Here is a 17,369-nt window from a genome sequence, read left to right as displayed (position 1 = left end):
AAACAAACGTACAAAAATGTAATAAACAAGACCCTGCCCCCACTGATAAAAGTATCTTTGTTGCCCTATGTGCAATTCTCATATTTCTCCGCTAGGCTCCTCTTGCGCCATCTGTCTGAAGCTCAAATACATGGTCAAGCAAGGCTATCCGCGCCCAACTGAATTTGCGTGTGATGGCTTGACGGTCGTAGAGAGGTGGTAAGAGGGAGACGACACCGGTCACGGTCAGGACCAGCAGTCAATGGATGACAGCACAGCATTCGGTCGCAACTGCAACTTGCGCCAAGAGAAAACACAACTTTTGGTCAACGTTTACCCTCGACCCTCGGGTAAACCAAGCATTGTTTTTTAATGTTGATAATAGGAACGGGGAAGCTAACGTCATTTTTCTAGCTTCAGATGTTCGTCCGCTCTTCACCTGGTAAGGGGGTTTACATTTACAAACGATACTAGAGTAAAGCATTACGGTAGCTTACAAACCCTATCTAGCTACATTTCAATTGCGCAATCGTTCAAATGTGTCGCTTTATGTTTTAAATACCAATACGCTATTCAGTGTTAGGTGTCTTATAGATAGCAAGCAGCAACATGCAAACCTGTTAAAAATACTATCCGTCAACTCGTCAGCTAGCTAGAAGATAACCAACCAGCTAGCCTGTCTGGTAACGCGGGGGGATGAGAAGTCGCGTACTTCACTGGTCCACGGCACTAATTATTTGCTATCAGGGATTCTTGACGTCGCCCCATTGAAGTTGAAATTTAAGAGCGTTAACGTCAGGGTATGGACATCCCAAGGATTCTAGATAGTACTAACCGTGCTTCACTAGCCATATAGCTGGGTGCACCACGGGCAGGAGTAATCACAGGGTCTTTGATCTTATGCTGCTGCCTTTGCCCACCAAGGCCCCCAGGGTCTCCTGGCTCAGGTGTCAATGGCTGGGGTCAATTCTGTTTTAATGGCAGGTGCATCTGCATGCTATAATCGCCTATTTATCATGTTATCTCTGGTTAGCAGATTTGTCATTCCCCCCGCCTATTGTATTCTTGTAATACATTGTGTTTCAGAAAAGCACTAAATAAATATTTGAATGTAGTAGCCTTTTATAATTTCCCCAGAGCTATATATTTACAGTACGGCTCTGGATGTGCCTGTTAGTGCACAAGATCACAGGGCGATACCATGCCAGCGTAGACCAATTTTGGGGGGGTATCTAAGATTATTCTGGCAATTCTCACATAGAAACTATTAGGGATCAATGAAAGAAAGATGTGTAAATACACGCATATTCGTTAGGGSCGGGACATTACTAGTGTCACGATACTCATTAGTATTGTGGCAAGGAAAGTAAACACGAAGGGGATTTAACTTCTTTAGGAAAACAAACAATGTTGGAAACTAAGTATTTTTGTTTGATTTATTTGACCGTTTTAACACCATACAACCACACGTGGATATAGTACAATGCCATTAAACTCATTGAGGACGACACAACGTTTAAACACGTATTCCATTGTGCTCCTCATGAAAATACATAAAAATGAAATATACACAAGATTATAACATGAAAACAAAATACATCTCATCAATAGGGAAGAAACCGGAAATGTAATAAAACAGATTACCAAGTAACGTTCATTGAAACAAGTKTACTTTCTTTAAGCCTGTGCCGTTTTTTAAAGAATTTTACCCATGAACCATTTCTTCAGGTTTATCTTACAACTTCCTAGCGTAGGGATGGATTTAATATGGTTTGGTACACCATTCCACTCCGCTGCACCAGTGTTAAGGAAAGAGCCATGCTCCTATAGCSCAGTGATCTGATATTGGCTACACTGGTTCTGGTGTGATGGCTATGAGAGAGTCTAATGAAATTAAAATAACCAGACAGGTAACTGGGGGCAAGGTCATGWATAACTTTAAAAACCATCAACAGTTTAATCTGCACCACCCGGAGATAAACTGTAAGCCAATTCACTTCCCTGAAATTATTAGGACCGATGTACGTCTGAGGGCTGAGCTTGAGTATAATTCTCATTAGTTTGTTTTGGGTCGTTTTGAAGTTTGTCCTTCAGATGTTTTGTTATGAACCTTGAGATGCAATGCATAGTCATAGTGGCACAGCTTAGTGTCTTTTCAACAGGCTCCTTATTCTTATGTGAAACCAATAGGGCAGAATCATCTGCATACAGGAACAGAGGGCATAAACAGGCAGAGTCTATGTCATTTATGTAGAGCAAAAAAGCAAAGGCTCCAAAACGCTCCCCTGGGGGACACCACAATTTATCTCATTAGCATCAGACAGCATCACGCCCACATACACATCAGTTAGGTATGAATTAACCCATAATAAGGAGTTGGTGCCAAAACCAATTGCTTACAGTTTGTGCAACAAAATATAATGGTTCACAGTATCAAATGCTTTTTGTAGGTCAACCATTACCATATCACAGAAGTTGCCKGTGTCAATTTCTTGCTTGATCAAATCTGTCAAGTATAGTAAACGTGTCGGTAGAATAGGATTGTCTAAAACTGGACTGAAGGTCATATAAAATGTTATGGTCATCAATGTACTTTAGGATCTGTTCACAGATTCACTTAATTCATAAGGTCCTATACGATCAGCAGCATCACTCAGAAATCTAGCCGGGATGTTATCCAGTCCTGTGGCTTTCTGTTTGTCAAGATCTTTAAGTCTTTGTAACATCTGAGGTTGAAACCTGGGAAAATCKAAATTGTCCTTCGGAGATGCCCTTGGCTGAATAATAGGTTTGAATAGGATGGTTGCTGGCAATGGTGGTGAACAATTCATTAAAATTATCAGCCACCTGTGCTCGGTCAAAGGTTACAGTACCATTGATGTCCAATGCTGTTTGACTGTTTTTGGCTTGTTGCAAGTGCCTAGATCCTTGAGAGTAGAACTCAGTAGAATCACTCCAGAGTTAAGAAAGCCACAGTTTGCAGTACATATATTTGAAGGATCTCATTAAAGTCACTCTGGTCTGGAGTTCTATACAGAGCCCCTACCAAAATTGGTTTGCTCTTAGGTAATAACATATCCAGCCAAACTGCTTCCATGCGATCATGGTTTAAATCTGTTCTTGTGTTAAAACTAAAGTCCGCTCTGACATAGACGTACACATCCCCTTCTCTCCAATTTCTGTCCTTTCGGGTAATTTTGAAGTTTTCTCTTTCTGGCGAGCAAGCAAATCTCATCTATTTTTGGCAGTAGACTGCATACATTAAGATGTAGACCAGTGATCACCAACCTTTTCTGAGTCAAGATCACTTTCCCAGTCAAAAAGCAAGCTGAGATCTACTGCTCAGATATTTTTTTTTTACATTAACCTCACACAGTTTTGTAGGAATAAAGTTTGGGCAGTAGGTCTAATACATTATCACAGCATATTGGCTATATGATTGGCCTGCCAATATTGTTAATCAGACCATATTATATTTCAAAACTCAAGCTTTGATAACAAAATACATCAGTTGGATTAGCACTTGTGAGGCACTGTGGAGCATGAATTTAAATAATTGTCTTTTTTATTTTACTGYACTGATGGTACCTGCATCTGATGGTCAAATCACGACGTCAGTGATCTTCAGGTCGAAAAGTCAGAGCTCTAGAAAGATGCCGAGTTTCCGAGTTGGATGACCGTTCAAAACTATTTTTCCCAACCGCCTCTCACGGTCCCTGCTTTCTCCTTCCTTTCCTCCGGTGAGACTGACCAGAGGGGACACCGTCTTCCACCTGATGGCGAAACTCGAGTCGCACCGCATCTGCCTCATGCACAAATTCATGTTGTTCCTATGACCAGAGAAAGTTAAATATTCCTTAATATTAAAATCGACACGACGAACTGCTAATAATAATAAAACGCAGGGCTAATGATACTTAGCTACTCATTCATCGTAGCTGCAGCCCAAGCAGAAGTGTGGAGAAGTGCGTTTTGTAATATTGTTGAATATGCACTTAAACATGAACTCACTCATAAAAACAGCAGCTCTTTGCTGTATTCGTTGACAGTCTCTCTGTGGTCATGGTTTTAAAAGTTATTAAATCTTACGTAGGCTACCGGTAGTAGCCTATTAAACTTGGCTGTGGCCAGGGTCATGGAAGCTCTGTAGCCACGGTGATTTGAGCTATCCGATTGGGCAGCGCAGTAGGTGCACTGGATTTAGTCACAGATTTGCTGGTCCGCCGGGTAGGCGTACTTTGTCTCATGGGAACACTTTGCAAACCCGGTGCGCAGGACTTTTGAATCAAGTGCACTTACCTTCAACAGCTCAACACGATTTTAAAGAAGGAGCGCAAGCCTTTATCGTTCGTTGGCTTTTCTACAGAAATATTTGGTGATCGACCGGTTGGCGACCACTGATGTAGACAATGCAAACCTCTGGAGGCGAGGGGCTTGACTCTGGATGATGTTGTCATCTAGAGTCACACGTATTTATTTTCCAACCTATAGCACACAATATTTTACATACAGCAGGTTTTTAGAGGACCAGTGTTTTCATTTTTGCCATGAAAAAAATATTGGGATACTGGTGTCGTCACAGCCCTAATATTCATCAAATGTTCAGCACCAATTGGTAGATAAAAAAATACTGATCATGTATATTATTTAGGGTAAGGAAAATATATATGAATAATTTAAAAAACGAGTTTGGAAAGCAATTACACACTAAATACAGTGAGCTCCAAAAGTATTGGTACAGTGACACGTTTTTTTMGGGGCTCTCTACTCCAGCACTTTGGATTTGAAATGATACAATGGATATGAGGTTAAAGTGCAGAGTATTTTCATCCATATCGTGTGAAACGTTTAGAAATTACAGCACTTTTTGCGTATAGTCCCCCCCATTTTAGGGGACCAAAAGTATTGGGACAAATTCACTTAAATGCATCCAACAAGTTTGTAGAGTCACAAGCTTGATGTAATCATTGCGTGCTAGGAATATGGGACCAAACACTAAACTTTTGACTACTTTAATACACATGCTGTTTGTTTTGGTTGTTTCAGATTTTTTTTGTGCCCAATAATGTATTGTGTCCTTTTGGAGTCACTTTTATTGTAAATACGAATATCATATGTTTCTAAACACTTCTCCATTTAATGTGGATGCTACCATGATTACGGATAATCCAGAATTAATTGTGAATAAAATGAGTGAGAAAGTTAGACGCACAAATATCATACCCCGAAGACATGCTCACATCTCACCACTACAATAACAAGGGAGGTTACCATTTTTCTAATGTTTTGTACACTATATTGGTGAATAAAAATACAGTGGTTGCCATATTAAATTGTTCAACCCATGAAATATTGGAAGGTGAGTAAAGTGTACAGTAGGGGTTTAACAGTATTCCTATGAATCTGTCCTAATAATCCTCACTAATCATGGAACTGTGAACTGTGCTAGGCTTGGGCGATATAACGTTTATACCGTATACTGGGCTATTTTGATATACAGACGGTATGATTTTCAATAAGTGCCTTCAGAAGTATTCATACCACTTGACTTATTCCACATTTTGTTGTGTTACAGCCTGAATTCAAAATGTATTTTTCTCACCCATCTACACACAATACACGATAAAAACAAAGAAATGTTTGCAAATGTATTATACAGTTATTTAATGTACATAATATTCACACACATGAGTCAATACTTCGTAGAAGCACCTTTGGCAGCAATTACAGCTGTGAGTCTTCTCTGGGTAAGTCTCTAAGAGCTTTCTACACCTGGATTGTGTAACGATTCGAATGGAAGGGGGAGCATCATAGTCCTAATGAGCTATTCACTGCCGGACAGGAGGCCATACTGCCACCAAAATATACCATGTAGCCTACACTGTCAATGATACCTTACCTCAGGAGGAGGATTTTGAGGTTCCTGTAAGAGATCCCCTCTTTTCATATTGATTGGCTAAATCCAAAACATCTAGACGAGGATTTTGAGGTTCCTGTAAGAGATCCCCTCTTTTCATATTGATTGGCTAAATCCAAAACATCTAGACTAGGCCTAGCTAGCCAAAGATAATATTTGTGTGTAGGCACACCTATCACCACATGTTGTCCATTGTGTTTGTCTTTCATCACAGAGATTTATCAAACAGTCCTTTGTCTTCTACCGGTAGGCCCTATCTGTAATCAGCTCAGGGCCTAAACCAGCAGGCATTAGTTATGGGTGACGTAAGCAAGCCCTATGCTGCATGTAATTCACAAGAGCAAAGCAGTCCTCCCCTGGCTCCCATATCGGTAAGCAGCTACAGTAGCCTACATGAGGACAAAGAGCTGTGGTGGATTGTGGTGCTAAATATAGCTGGGCACTAGGTTCAGATTAGTGTTGAATAGTGAAAAGTGAGGAATCGGTGCGTGGGAAATATCATTCAGCCAGCTCTGAGATGATTGATTTGACACCAAGGGCTCCTGACCCCCCAGACAGCTCACTGGCTTCAATTGATGTCTGCCTGCAGGATGCTGGATTGGGCCTATTTTATCCCAGATAAGTATCTGGAAGAAGAGCTTGACCAGTGATTCTGCTTGTGAATCTGTTGCTGTCAGTCAACCCTGTCTTTCAGTCAGTTCAGCCTAACATAAATTATGCTGAATGGAAAGTAGGAATGTAAAGATAGTATTTTTGTATGTTCAGTGTCTGGCCTCTGCTGAACTGTGGCACTTCTCTGTATCAGATCTGTCGTGTCTTTGGCTATGCTGGATTAAGTGATATGACATGCTATTCTATAAAATCCTTTCTCTGTAATTAATATTACCTGATTAAGCTAATCATGTAAATGTAATTAACTAGAAAGTCGGGGCACCACGAAAGAGTGTTTATAGAGCTGTTATCTTCCGAATAAACTCTGAAAGACCTAGTAATATTTTACATCAATAGCAGTCAACATTAATCGTCACCTTATTTCAGTCTCATCTGAACATCGTAAATTCTTGGTTATCTTCACGAACACTGGCTAACAAGTTGAATCAGCAAAACAAAATTGGGTTTAATTATTTATTTACTAAATACCTAACTAATCACACAGAATTACATATACACAGAATGAATCATACCTTGATTACAAATTATGTCATAAAGGAAAACATCCCTTGCGGACAGAGCAGATATGACAGCTGGTTACACATAGGAAAGGGGGTTGGGTTTGAGTGAAAGAGCGGGAAGACTGAGGAACAAAGGGAGAAGCTGTGCTATCGTAAATACAGTATCCTATGCATTCTAAATTACCGCCCATTTGGAAAAGGAAAATGCAATAAATATTTACTCTGAGCTGCGCTTCAATAGGTTGGTGGTTGGGTGGTAGACAGAATACTCTGTCTGTCCTCTCCTAGCCCACGTTTACAGTGGCCGCTGCTAACTCAGCGGCTAGGAGGTATCACTTCTGTAGTGAATAAGAGTTCAAAGTTCATACCATTTGCAACCAAAGCTCACGCTGAGGTTGGCTTAGTTCTGTAGTTGACATGTTAGTCCTTTTCAACGTATGGACCGTCGTCCTATCGTCCTCGGAACAGAAGGTTACATTTTCGTCAAGGGCTTATATAGTGGAGGGAGAGAAGGGTGTGTTTCCTAGTTTATAACCCATGTCTCTTCACAGGGGCGGGCCACTGATTGAGCAGAGCTCTAACTTTATGAAAACCCAAATCTCTCATTTGGAAGCTAAAATTACATTTAATCTTTTCACAAATAGTGTCATATTTAAACATTTAAATTGCTCAACAATTCCATGTGAATCTGATAACTAGAATGTGTAGACTTTCCCAGATACAGTTTATGTCGTCCTGTCATCCGTCATAATGTCTCAGCTGACAACCGAACTGACATCATATTCATTAAGTACCAACGCATATTTTCAACTGGTTCTATTACCGAAATATGGTTCCTTTCCCCCCACTTGTTTGATGTTCCCAGACTCTATGTTTAACAAAGGCTATTCAAGAGTCCATCAGTAGAGTCAGAGAGAGAGGGAAGGGAGAAAGGTATTTATGGGGGGGTCATAAACCTTACCCACAGGCCAACGTCATGACAGATCATATGGTAATGGTYTGCCATGACATCTAGAAAAGTTTTTTTGAGCAGAAACTCTTAGAACTGTTAGCAGGCAATCCATAGGCCAGTGCAGAGCAGTGTGTCCTTGGTGCAGCACTGTGATTCACAGGTTCACGTCACACTGCCCTATTTCATTCTGAGTGCTCCATTATGTTTTCAAATGACCTCCTCTGTCAGGGCAGTACGATCTAGAGCAGGGTTATGAGACACTCTGCCTGCTCTCCTTGTGCTCTAATGCAGCAGCGGTGGACCAGGTTCAGTTCCACCACCTGGTCCAATTCTCAGACCCTCCTAGCATTTAAACAGAACTTGATCCAGTGCCTCTGCGAACTCTTATTATCCCTAATCTGACACTATCCAATGCCTACTGACTGACTGTGATGAGGCGCTGCTGGGCTAGGCTGGCTTCATAGTCACACCGCCTGGCCCTGGCGCCTGGCCCGGGTCTCTGGGAAACAAACTGCTGCATGGTGGTGTGGAGTGTTGACTCAGTGGCAGCCTGATTAATTCAGCTCCTGTAACCTACTTAGGCGGTGCATGTATCGGCCCTCTGGGTCACGATGCAGTTGGCACTGGGTCACGATGCAGTTGGCAGCGGGTGGTGCTTCTGCCCTTCCCTGGCACTGGCCGACTCTATTCTGGTGCCTGGGGACACAAGCGTTGCCGTGGGAATGCAGACGCCTAGGGTGTCGAGGTCGGGAAAGTAATGCATTCAGACAGCGACTCTGCCTGAGAGGGACCCAGCTGATTGGAGAAAAAAGATGGAGAAATTGAAATATGATGACATTGTTTGAGCACTATGAATTTGGAAGCTACACACTCAACATGGTTCAATGTGCCAATAAATTAGCACAATCTACTTATTAGTTTTTTCAAATTGCCGCCGTCTTGGAGCTAGTATTGGGATCATGTATACCGTGCTAATGCGACGCAAAAAAATCTAACTAAAGTAACAGAGCATTGTACAGTACGGCGAATTTAGCAAATGAGGCATTTGTGATAATAACATGAGGGCTGCCATCTTTATGCACCTTCGCCATTTTAACGCCGCCTTCTTTCTCTCTGTGTGTGTCTTCAAAAAATATGTAGCCTTATCTTTTTATAACCTCCTTGGACACACTATTGCTCGAGTGGAACTTCTCCATTTGTACCGCTGTTCATTGTGTTGATGCTTGTCTGCTTCATTCTGTTCCTGTTCTCGACTCTGCAGGTGCTGAAGGGATGTGTGGGTTGGAAGTGTTAGGACACATCTAGTCCACCTCTGATCAGAGAGAACATAGCGCTGTGTCTTCCACACACTGCCTGCCTGGGGAGACCAGCCACCACATCCTCACAGCATTGCATGCAGCTGGGTCAAAACCAGAGGAGAAGAGAGAATGGCTTTCTGTGGTGTTGTGATGATGAGAGGATAACGGGGCCGAGCACTGAGGGCCCTGAGGTGGACAGGCACAGTTGAAGCAGCAGGCCAGGCAGGCGGTGGGCACCCACCGTCCAGGGACCAGAAGCCACCATTTCTCGGGTGGTGTGGCCGGCGCGGAGGAGGGGTGCCGTGCGGAGGCTGGAGGCACTCTGGATGATGACCAGCCTGTTCCGCCGCCGCAACAGTGGTAACCATGGTGACGTGGCGTCGCACAGCGACAGCCCAGTCCCAGCTGAACTCAACAACAGTAATCCCAGTGGGGGTGGGCGAACGGTGCGGCGTCTGGAGTTCAACCAGGCTATGGAGGACTTCAGGACTATGTTCCCCAGCATGGAGCAGGAGGTGATAGAGTGTGTGCTGCGGGCCAACCACGGAGCCGTGGACTCCACTATTGACCAGCTGCTCCAGATGAGCCTGGACGGACACGGCTCTGACGACAGCTCCGACTCAGAGGACAGCATCCCCCCTGAGGTACGTCTGCATGGGGGCAGGGGCGCTGGTACGAGAACTTGTGAGTAGCCCAGATAAAACTAAATGAACACAACCTAAGATAGTCTGAGACCATAGCATATCATGAAATGTATGTCAAGGTTGTCAGCTACTTTTTCACCCAATAGTAGTTATTAATTCACACACCTTATTTCAGGTGTTTTGCCTCTTCAAACCAGATGGTTGTTCTTGGAGAGGGAAAAGTATTTTTAATGTTGCTCTTAATATGCTTTTGTAGTGGGTGACATGCATTTCTCTGGAGGGCATGTGATTATGCACTGCTATTGTGGACAGAAAGCTTTGATAAGCTGCCTAAAGCGATCTTCAAAAGCTTGACAATAGCTAGAGGTAAACACTTTGTGGTCTCTTGTGCAATGGGGTGACTGTTGTGGACAGCCGAGACCAGCCATTCCTTTGGAACTCCCTTGGTGCTGATACATAAACTCTTGCTGAGTAATAACAAGATTGTATCAAGTGCAATATTGGACTGGCAAGCTGTTCACTTTGTATTTGATTAAATTACTGCAGGTCTCTCAGTTCCAACCATATTTAGTCTTTTTATTAGCATTTGTCCACTCTGGCTGTATTCCACCATGCTCCACACAGGATATGAACTGTTTTGTTTATTTCCCCCAATCATTCTGAAAGACTTGAGGGAGAAAGAGGAGAAGATTAAGAGCTGCACTTAAAAATTACACGGAGTGTACAAAACATTAAGAATGCTTCCTAATATTGAGTTGCACTGCCACTTTTGCCCTCAGAACAGCATAAATTCGTCGAGGCATGGACTCTACAAGGTGTCGAAAGTGTTCCACAGGGATGTTGGCCCATGTTGACTCCAATTCTTCCCATAGTTGTGTTAAGTTGGCTGGATGTCCTTTGGGTGGTGGACCATTCTTGATACACACAGGAAACTGTTGAGCGTGAAAAACCCAGCAGCGTTGCAGTTCTTGACACTCAAACCGGTGCGCCTGGCACCTAAACACCCCATTCAAAGGCACTTCAATATTTTGTCTTGCCCATTCAGGCTCTGATTGGCACACATACACAAGCCATGTCTCAATTGTCTCAAGGCTTAAAAATCGTTCTTTAACCTGTCTCCTCCCCTTCATCTACACTGATTGAAGTGGATTTAACAAGTGACATTAATAAGGGATCATAGCTTTCACCTGGATTCACCTGGTCAGTCTGTCAGTCTATTCTACCTAACATGCTAGGCTGTTTTAAAAATAAAGTTAATTTCAATCAACCATTTATTAAATACAGGATAAAAGAGTGTAGTTGAATTAAACAGCTCAATACCAAGCGCTCACAATGCCTCTAATTTAGGGCAGAGAGGCTGTGCTGTATTGCCAATGAGTAGTTATAATACAGATTCATTTAATCTGKTCTTTGAAGTGTCCACATGTGCCATCTGATGGGATTTTCAAGACCTTTTAGAACATTCTCAATGGTTCCTCTGACCCTGTAGATCCTGGAGCGGACTTTGGAGCCGGACAGCTCTGACGAGGAGCCCCCGCCGGTCTACTCTCCGCCCTCCTATGACATGCACATCTACGACAGGAAGTACCCAGATCAGGTCCTTCCCACAGCATCACCACCACCCAGGCAAGAGAAGAAGGGGAGGGAGGGAGGGAGGTAGGGAGAGAGAGAGGGCTCAGGGCTGTCTGCCTGGCTCTGACCTCATTTCATCACTTAAAGGAGAATGATAGATGGCTGGGATAGTGTGAATGAATGAATGGTTTTTCTCTTATACCATCATTTACATGAGTGATGAGATGCATATATTCTTCGTTGTTGCTTTCTCAATATCTAATACATGATATGGCTGCTCAGCGATTCATGGTGTGAGTGCTTTGAATGCCAAGAGGTTCTTGATACATTCAATGCTCCACCTGCTGTCTAATGAATGCTACTGCAGCAGCTATGAAATCCATGTTCTGTACTGTGCCCTAACTTGGGTAGATCTGTAGACATAATACTAGTGACACTTTCGTTAGATGTAGACAATTTTATGTGTGCCAAGGAGGGAACCTGTGAGAAGAAATAAGAGAGACCGGTTTATGCTAGACAGATCCTTTGAAGATGACCAAAACACGTCATTATTGATATGTACTCTTATAGAACATAGCATTGATGGGACTAACAATATCCTTTCCCATCTCTGTGCCAGCTTTGATGCCAGTCAATCCCGTCCCTGCCAGCCCCCTCCTGGTCCACACCCTCCTGCCAGTCAAAGGCAGATTGGAAGTTACAGGAACTGGAACCCACCGTTACTAGGCAACCTCCCTGATGATTTCCTCCGGATCCTGCCTCAGCAGCTGGACAGTCTGCCAGTAGGTAGATTTATGGGTCAGCCCCTAATGGACCATTAACCCACACTCCCATCACTTACAGACCACTGCCTGGCGCTCTGCTCTGATGGCCAACTGGCTGGATAATTACCAGCCTTTGCAACAGACTGCACATGAAGAAAAATACTGCACATGAAGAAAAATACAGTCCAATTATTTATACAGATTCAATTCCCTGGTACACCTCCCCCCAAAAATTATATATTATTTTATAATTTATGGTGCAATTTTATTAAAAGCTGAAGCATTTCCACATAGGACTTTGACACGTCTAACATTGTTCTCTCTGGTCCCTCCCTTCCTGCAGCGCTCTCACAGCAGCCTAACGCCGACTAGTCTGACCCAGCCCTCCTGCTCTTCCTCCCTGTTGTCCATGACGCAGCAGGTTGAGCCTGGGGCTGGGGCGGCGGCCAGGGCAGGCCAGGTTGGCATGGAGACGGACCAGGAGAGAAAGCTGAAGCAGTACTTGGAGGATGAGAGCATAGCCCTCTTCCTGCAGAACGAGGAGTTTATGAGGGAGCTGCAGCGCAACCGCGAGTTCCTCATCGCCCTTGAGAGAGGTGGGCATACACTTAGTAACACATACAAACGTTTACATTTTTGGCATCATTTGCAAAGGGCTTATGCACTACTTAGTGATGATATCACTATGCTTTCATCCCCAGCAATCAAGCTATGAAGAGTCAGTAAAATAAGGTCTCTGTCATGGCAGTGCTTTCCTCCTCATTCCCTCCACCTCTTCTCTAGTAGTGCATGAAGGAGAGCTTGTCAGCTCCTGCTACATGCCTCCATGCTTTTAACTCCATTGATGCTGAGACATCGGCTCCCTCTGTTTTTAGATCGGCTGCAGTATGAGTCAAAGGCATCCAAGTCCCATCATTCACCAGCTGTCATGGGGACGTCCACTCCAGGTAGATATCATTCATCTGCACTCCATAGCATTTAGCTCCATTCTCGTTCTGGCTCAGTCTGAAACTGTCCAGGTTTCTTCATGCGGGGCCTGTGTACAGCGGGCTCCTGCAGTGAAACGCCTTATTTTCAAAGCACACAGAGGAAGTGTGACTTGTTGTGCATCTCAGTTGTTGTGTGTGTCTCTGTGTGCATCCCTGTGTGTCTTTCTCTTGTGCTCGCATGTCTCTGTGCGCGGTCTATTTCACGCTGCTTGTCTGTGTTCTAGGAGATAATTGTGCCTCAGGCTCTGGGGAGGCCTGCACCAATGTTACTGATGACGCCTTGTTCCGTGACAAACTCAAGCACATGGGCAAATGTAAGAACACTCAATCTGTCGCTCTCTGGGCCATAACCAAATAATTTTCTCAATGTGTGTGTGTCTATCACTTCAAAATGTAATTAGAACTTTCCATATTGGGCATGTCCAGTTAGCATGACGGGCTTCTAGCAGTACGTGGAACTGTAAATGATGGATGCTGAAGGACATGACCCTTTCACAGTCTGTGCTCCAGAAAGCTATAGGAAAACCAACTTTCCTACCGTCTCTGCACTTGAATGACATGTTACTAAGATGTTTTTTAAAATATATAATGATGTATTCATGGACATATGCTTTTTCAAATCAGAACAATCATATTCAATTAAAAAAAACMTTTTATTTGATCCTGTAATCCTCCACAGCTACGCGAAAGAAGCTTTTTGAAATCGCTAGAGCTTTCTCTGAAAACACCCGAAGAAGAAAAACGAAAAGGAGAGCCCTCATGAAACATCATTCGTATCCTTCCACTTCACCAATGGTCCCTGCCACCACCCATTGCCTCCCCCTCCTTTCCCTAGTCTCGAAAACTTGGGTCTGGTTTCAATTACAGACTCTTTTGGCATAGAGGAACTACCTCACTACTCTATCCTCTTGAATAAAATACTAAATAGTAGCAAGAAAGTCAAAGATCACAGAGGTTATTTTTAATGAGTGCATTTCGCAAGTGGCTAGTTTGCATCAACAACCTTCATTAAGCCCTTGAAAAGGTTTTGCCTACAAACTTAGGTTTTGAATCGTGACGTTCTGGCATGTCTGCATTGTGATTTGTTGAGAGGACCCACCCCAGACATTTTTTCCCCCCCCTTATTGAAGTTGTCAAAAGAGTAGGTCATTGAAACCAGACCCTGGCCTAGGGTCGGGTTTACAAGACGATCCTCTCTCTGGCAGCCCTCCATGCTCAGGAGTCATTGCCCAATGGATCTTTTGTCCTTGCCAGAAGTGACAGTGTTCAAATGAACTGAACAGATGTGCTTGCATTGTACAGATGTAATTAACTATCCCTCAGAGACTTCCCTGCATGTTGATGAGTGGCTGTAATATCTGCCTTTGTTTCTATTGTTGATGTCATTTGGTTTGAGTTCCAGGGAAAGTCCCATTTAGTATCCAGTTGGCGGGTCATATGCTGGGCTTCATCACATTTACATTTGAGTAATTTAGCAGATGCTCTTATCCAGAGCGACTTACAGTAGTGAGTGCATACATGTTCATACCATTAGGGCTGTGCTGAATTAGGAGGTCCTTTCATGGGCTTGACTCTGAACTTGCATTCATATGTTTTATGTATAAACATCTGCCTCTCTCCTTAACATCCTCTATTACCCAGACTGGGTAATGCTGCCTCCACTGCCAACCTCTTGGAAGATGAAGAAGCTGGACACCTGAGTGGTACATTTATCCATGTTGTTTTAATATCATTCTAATCAAGAAACCTAATTGAATCGTATGAGGCATGATTGTTCGATTGTTTAATTTAGGCCTAGTCCAACTGTAAACAGGGAGGTGAATTTAGTCCACATGCTAATTTGTATGAACCTGACTCATGTGTCTGTACAGAGGAGGACAGCATGCTCAAGAGACCAGGCCCTCAGGAAGAGGAGGTGCCCCAACAGGAAGTGTTATGGTGAGAGAGCAGTAACACTGCACACACAAAACCTACAAATTACTATACCTTGAAAACTATACATTTTTKATCTTATGGATTTCCTCAACTAACAGTTATCTTAACTATTTCTTTGACAGATTTCTCATATAGTTTTGTCTGTGACAATGGAAGAACAATATGGCTCACACTACCCCCTTCTTGACCTGAACCAAGTCCCGTGGAATATTACTACCTTCAGATGAAATTTCCCAGTTATGAAGTCGTAAGTCCTGTTTTAGAAGTCAGAGCAATTCTTCAACCAATGAGATTTCATCTAGCGCGATGAGCTAGCTAACATTGCTAGTGATAAAGTTAGCTAGCTTGCTTAACTTTCACAATATGGTAAACTAGCTATTATCCACATTGATATGTAACGTTAATTTGCTTTATCATCTTATTGTTGAAAAGATGAAATGTCAGTGATGAAACGTCACAACTCTTAAATTGGTTATCTTCTCTGAATTTCACTCTTGGGATTCCAACATGGGAGGGTTGTTCAAGTGCTTATTTCCCAGTCGGAACATCGTATTTCCCACTTGAGTAGCATTTGAAGGCAGCATATTGCTCTTTTGGTTTCATGTTTCAGAAATCATCAAACTAGCTAGTTAGGCACTTTTTAAAATATTTAAGTTATATGTAAAATGTATTGTTATTGATGGTGAATATTAAAACATGTTATGATTAGAAAAACTATATTTAATTTTTTTAAATATTTTAATTATTCCTGATAATTGCTGAGTGATACAGTAAAGGCACAGTGAAAGCTGGAGTTGTAATTCTGATAGGACTCAGGACCCTAGTGCATTTTACTCTCATATGAATGGATTTGACCATGTCTAGCTCCGGAACATTCAAACAGTCCATTTCTGGCCCCATGTGAGTTTGTCTGTGTGCAACAGCGATTGTTCTAGTTTATGCTTCCCCCAATGCAATTATATTTTTCATAATCTGAGACTATATTCTCTACCAAATTGTCTGCCTTAAGGTCCAACAACAAGGTCCAGATAGGCAAATTTTCCCCATTGATCTAATGGTACAGTTGAAGTCGGAAGGTTACATACATTTAGGTTGGAGTCATTTAAAACTTGTTTTTCAACCACTCCACAAATTTCCTGTTAACAAATTATAGTTTTGYCAAGTCGGTTAGGACATCTACTTTGTGCATGACACAAGTAATTTTTCCAACAATTGTTTACAGAGAGATTATTTCACTTATAATTCACTGTATCACAATTCCAGAAGTTTACATACACTAAGTTGACTGTGCCTTTAAACAGCTTGGAAAATTCCAGAAAATGATGTCATGGCTTTAGAAGCTTCTGATTGGCTAATTGACATCATTTGAGTCAATTGGAGGTGTACCTGTGGATGTATTTCAAGGCCTACCTTCAAACTCAGTGCCTCTTTGCTTGACATCATGGGAAAATCAAAAGAATTCAACCAAAGACCTCAGGAAACAATTGTAGAACTCCACAAGTCTGGTTCATCCTTGGAGCAATTTCCAAATGCTTGAAGTACCACGTTCATATGTACAAACAATAGTACGCAAGTATAAACACCATGGAGACGCAGCCATCATACGCTCAGGGCGGAGATGCGTTCGTTCTCCTAGAGATGAATGTACTTTGGTGCGAAAAGTGCAAATCAATCCGAACAACAGCAAAGGACTTGTAAAGATGCTGGAGAAACAGTACAAAAGTATCTATATCCACAGTAAAAACGAGTCCTATATCACATAACCTGAAAGGCCGCTCAGCAAGGAAGAAGCCACTGCTCCAAAACCGCTATAAAAAAGCCAGACTAAGTTTGCAACTGCACATGGGACAAAGATTGTACTTTTTGGAGAAATGTCCTCTGGTCTGATGAAACAAAATAGAACTGTTTGGCATAATGACCATTGTTATGTTTGGAGGAAAAGGGGGAGGCTTGCAAGCCGAAGACATCATCCCAACCGTGAAGCACGGGGGGTGGCAGCTCATGTTGTGGGGGTGTTTTGCTGCAGGAGGGACTGGTGCCCTTCACAAAATAGATGGCATGTGAGGAGGAAAATGATGTGGATATATTGAAGCAACATCTCAAGCTCAGTCAGGAAGTTAAAGCTTGGTCGCAAATGGGTCTTCCAA

General features: G+C 42.7%; 1 protein-coding gene across 1 annotated transcript; it reads left to right on the top strand.

Annotated features, from left to right (window-relative positions):
- Nucleotides 1-171: 171 nt before the first annotated feature.
- LOC111950139 (CUE domain-containing protein 1-like) lies at nt 172-16,713 on the top strand. The gene is made up of 11 exons (XM_023967541.2): nt 172-421; nt 9,282-9,962; nt 11,452-11,588; nt 12,154-12,316; nt 12,642-12,894; nt 13,174-13,245; nt 13,512-13,601; nt 13,967-14,060; nt 14,929-14,990; nt 15,159-15,225; nt 15,345-16,713. Coding segments are annotated over exons 2-11 (1,257 nt in total). The 5' UTR covers nt 172-421; nt 9,282-9,644; the 3' UTR covers nt 15,346-16,713.
- The last annotated feature ends 656 nt before the right edge of the window (nt 16,714-17,369 follow it).

The sequence above is a fragment of the Salvelinus sp. IW2-2015 genome, linkage group LG23 (genome assembly GCF_002910315.2).
Source record: "Salvelinus sp. IW2-2015 linkage group LG23, ASM291031v2, whole genome shotgun sequence".
In the NCBI taxonomy this organism is placed as follows: Eukaryota; Metazoa; Chordata; class Actinopteri; order Salmoniformes; family Salmonidae; genus Salvelinus; species Salvelinus sp. IW2-2015.
The sequence above is the reverse complement of the archived record's forward strand: the minus strand, read 5'-3'. Positions and strand labels throughout refer to the sequence as shown.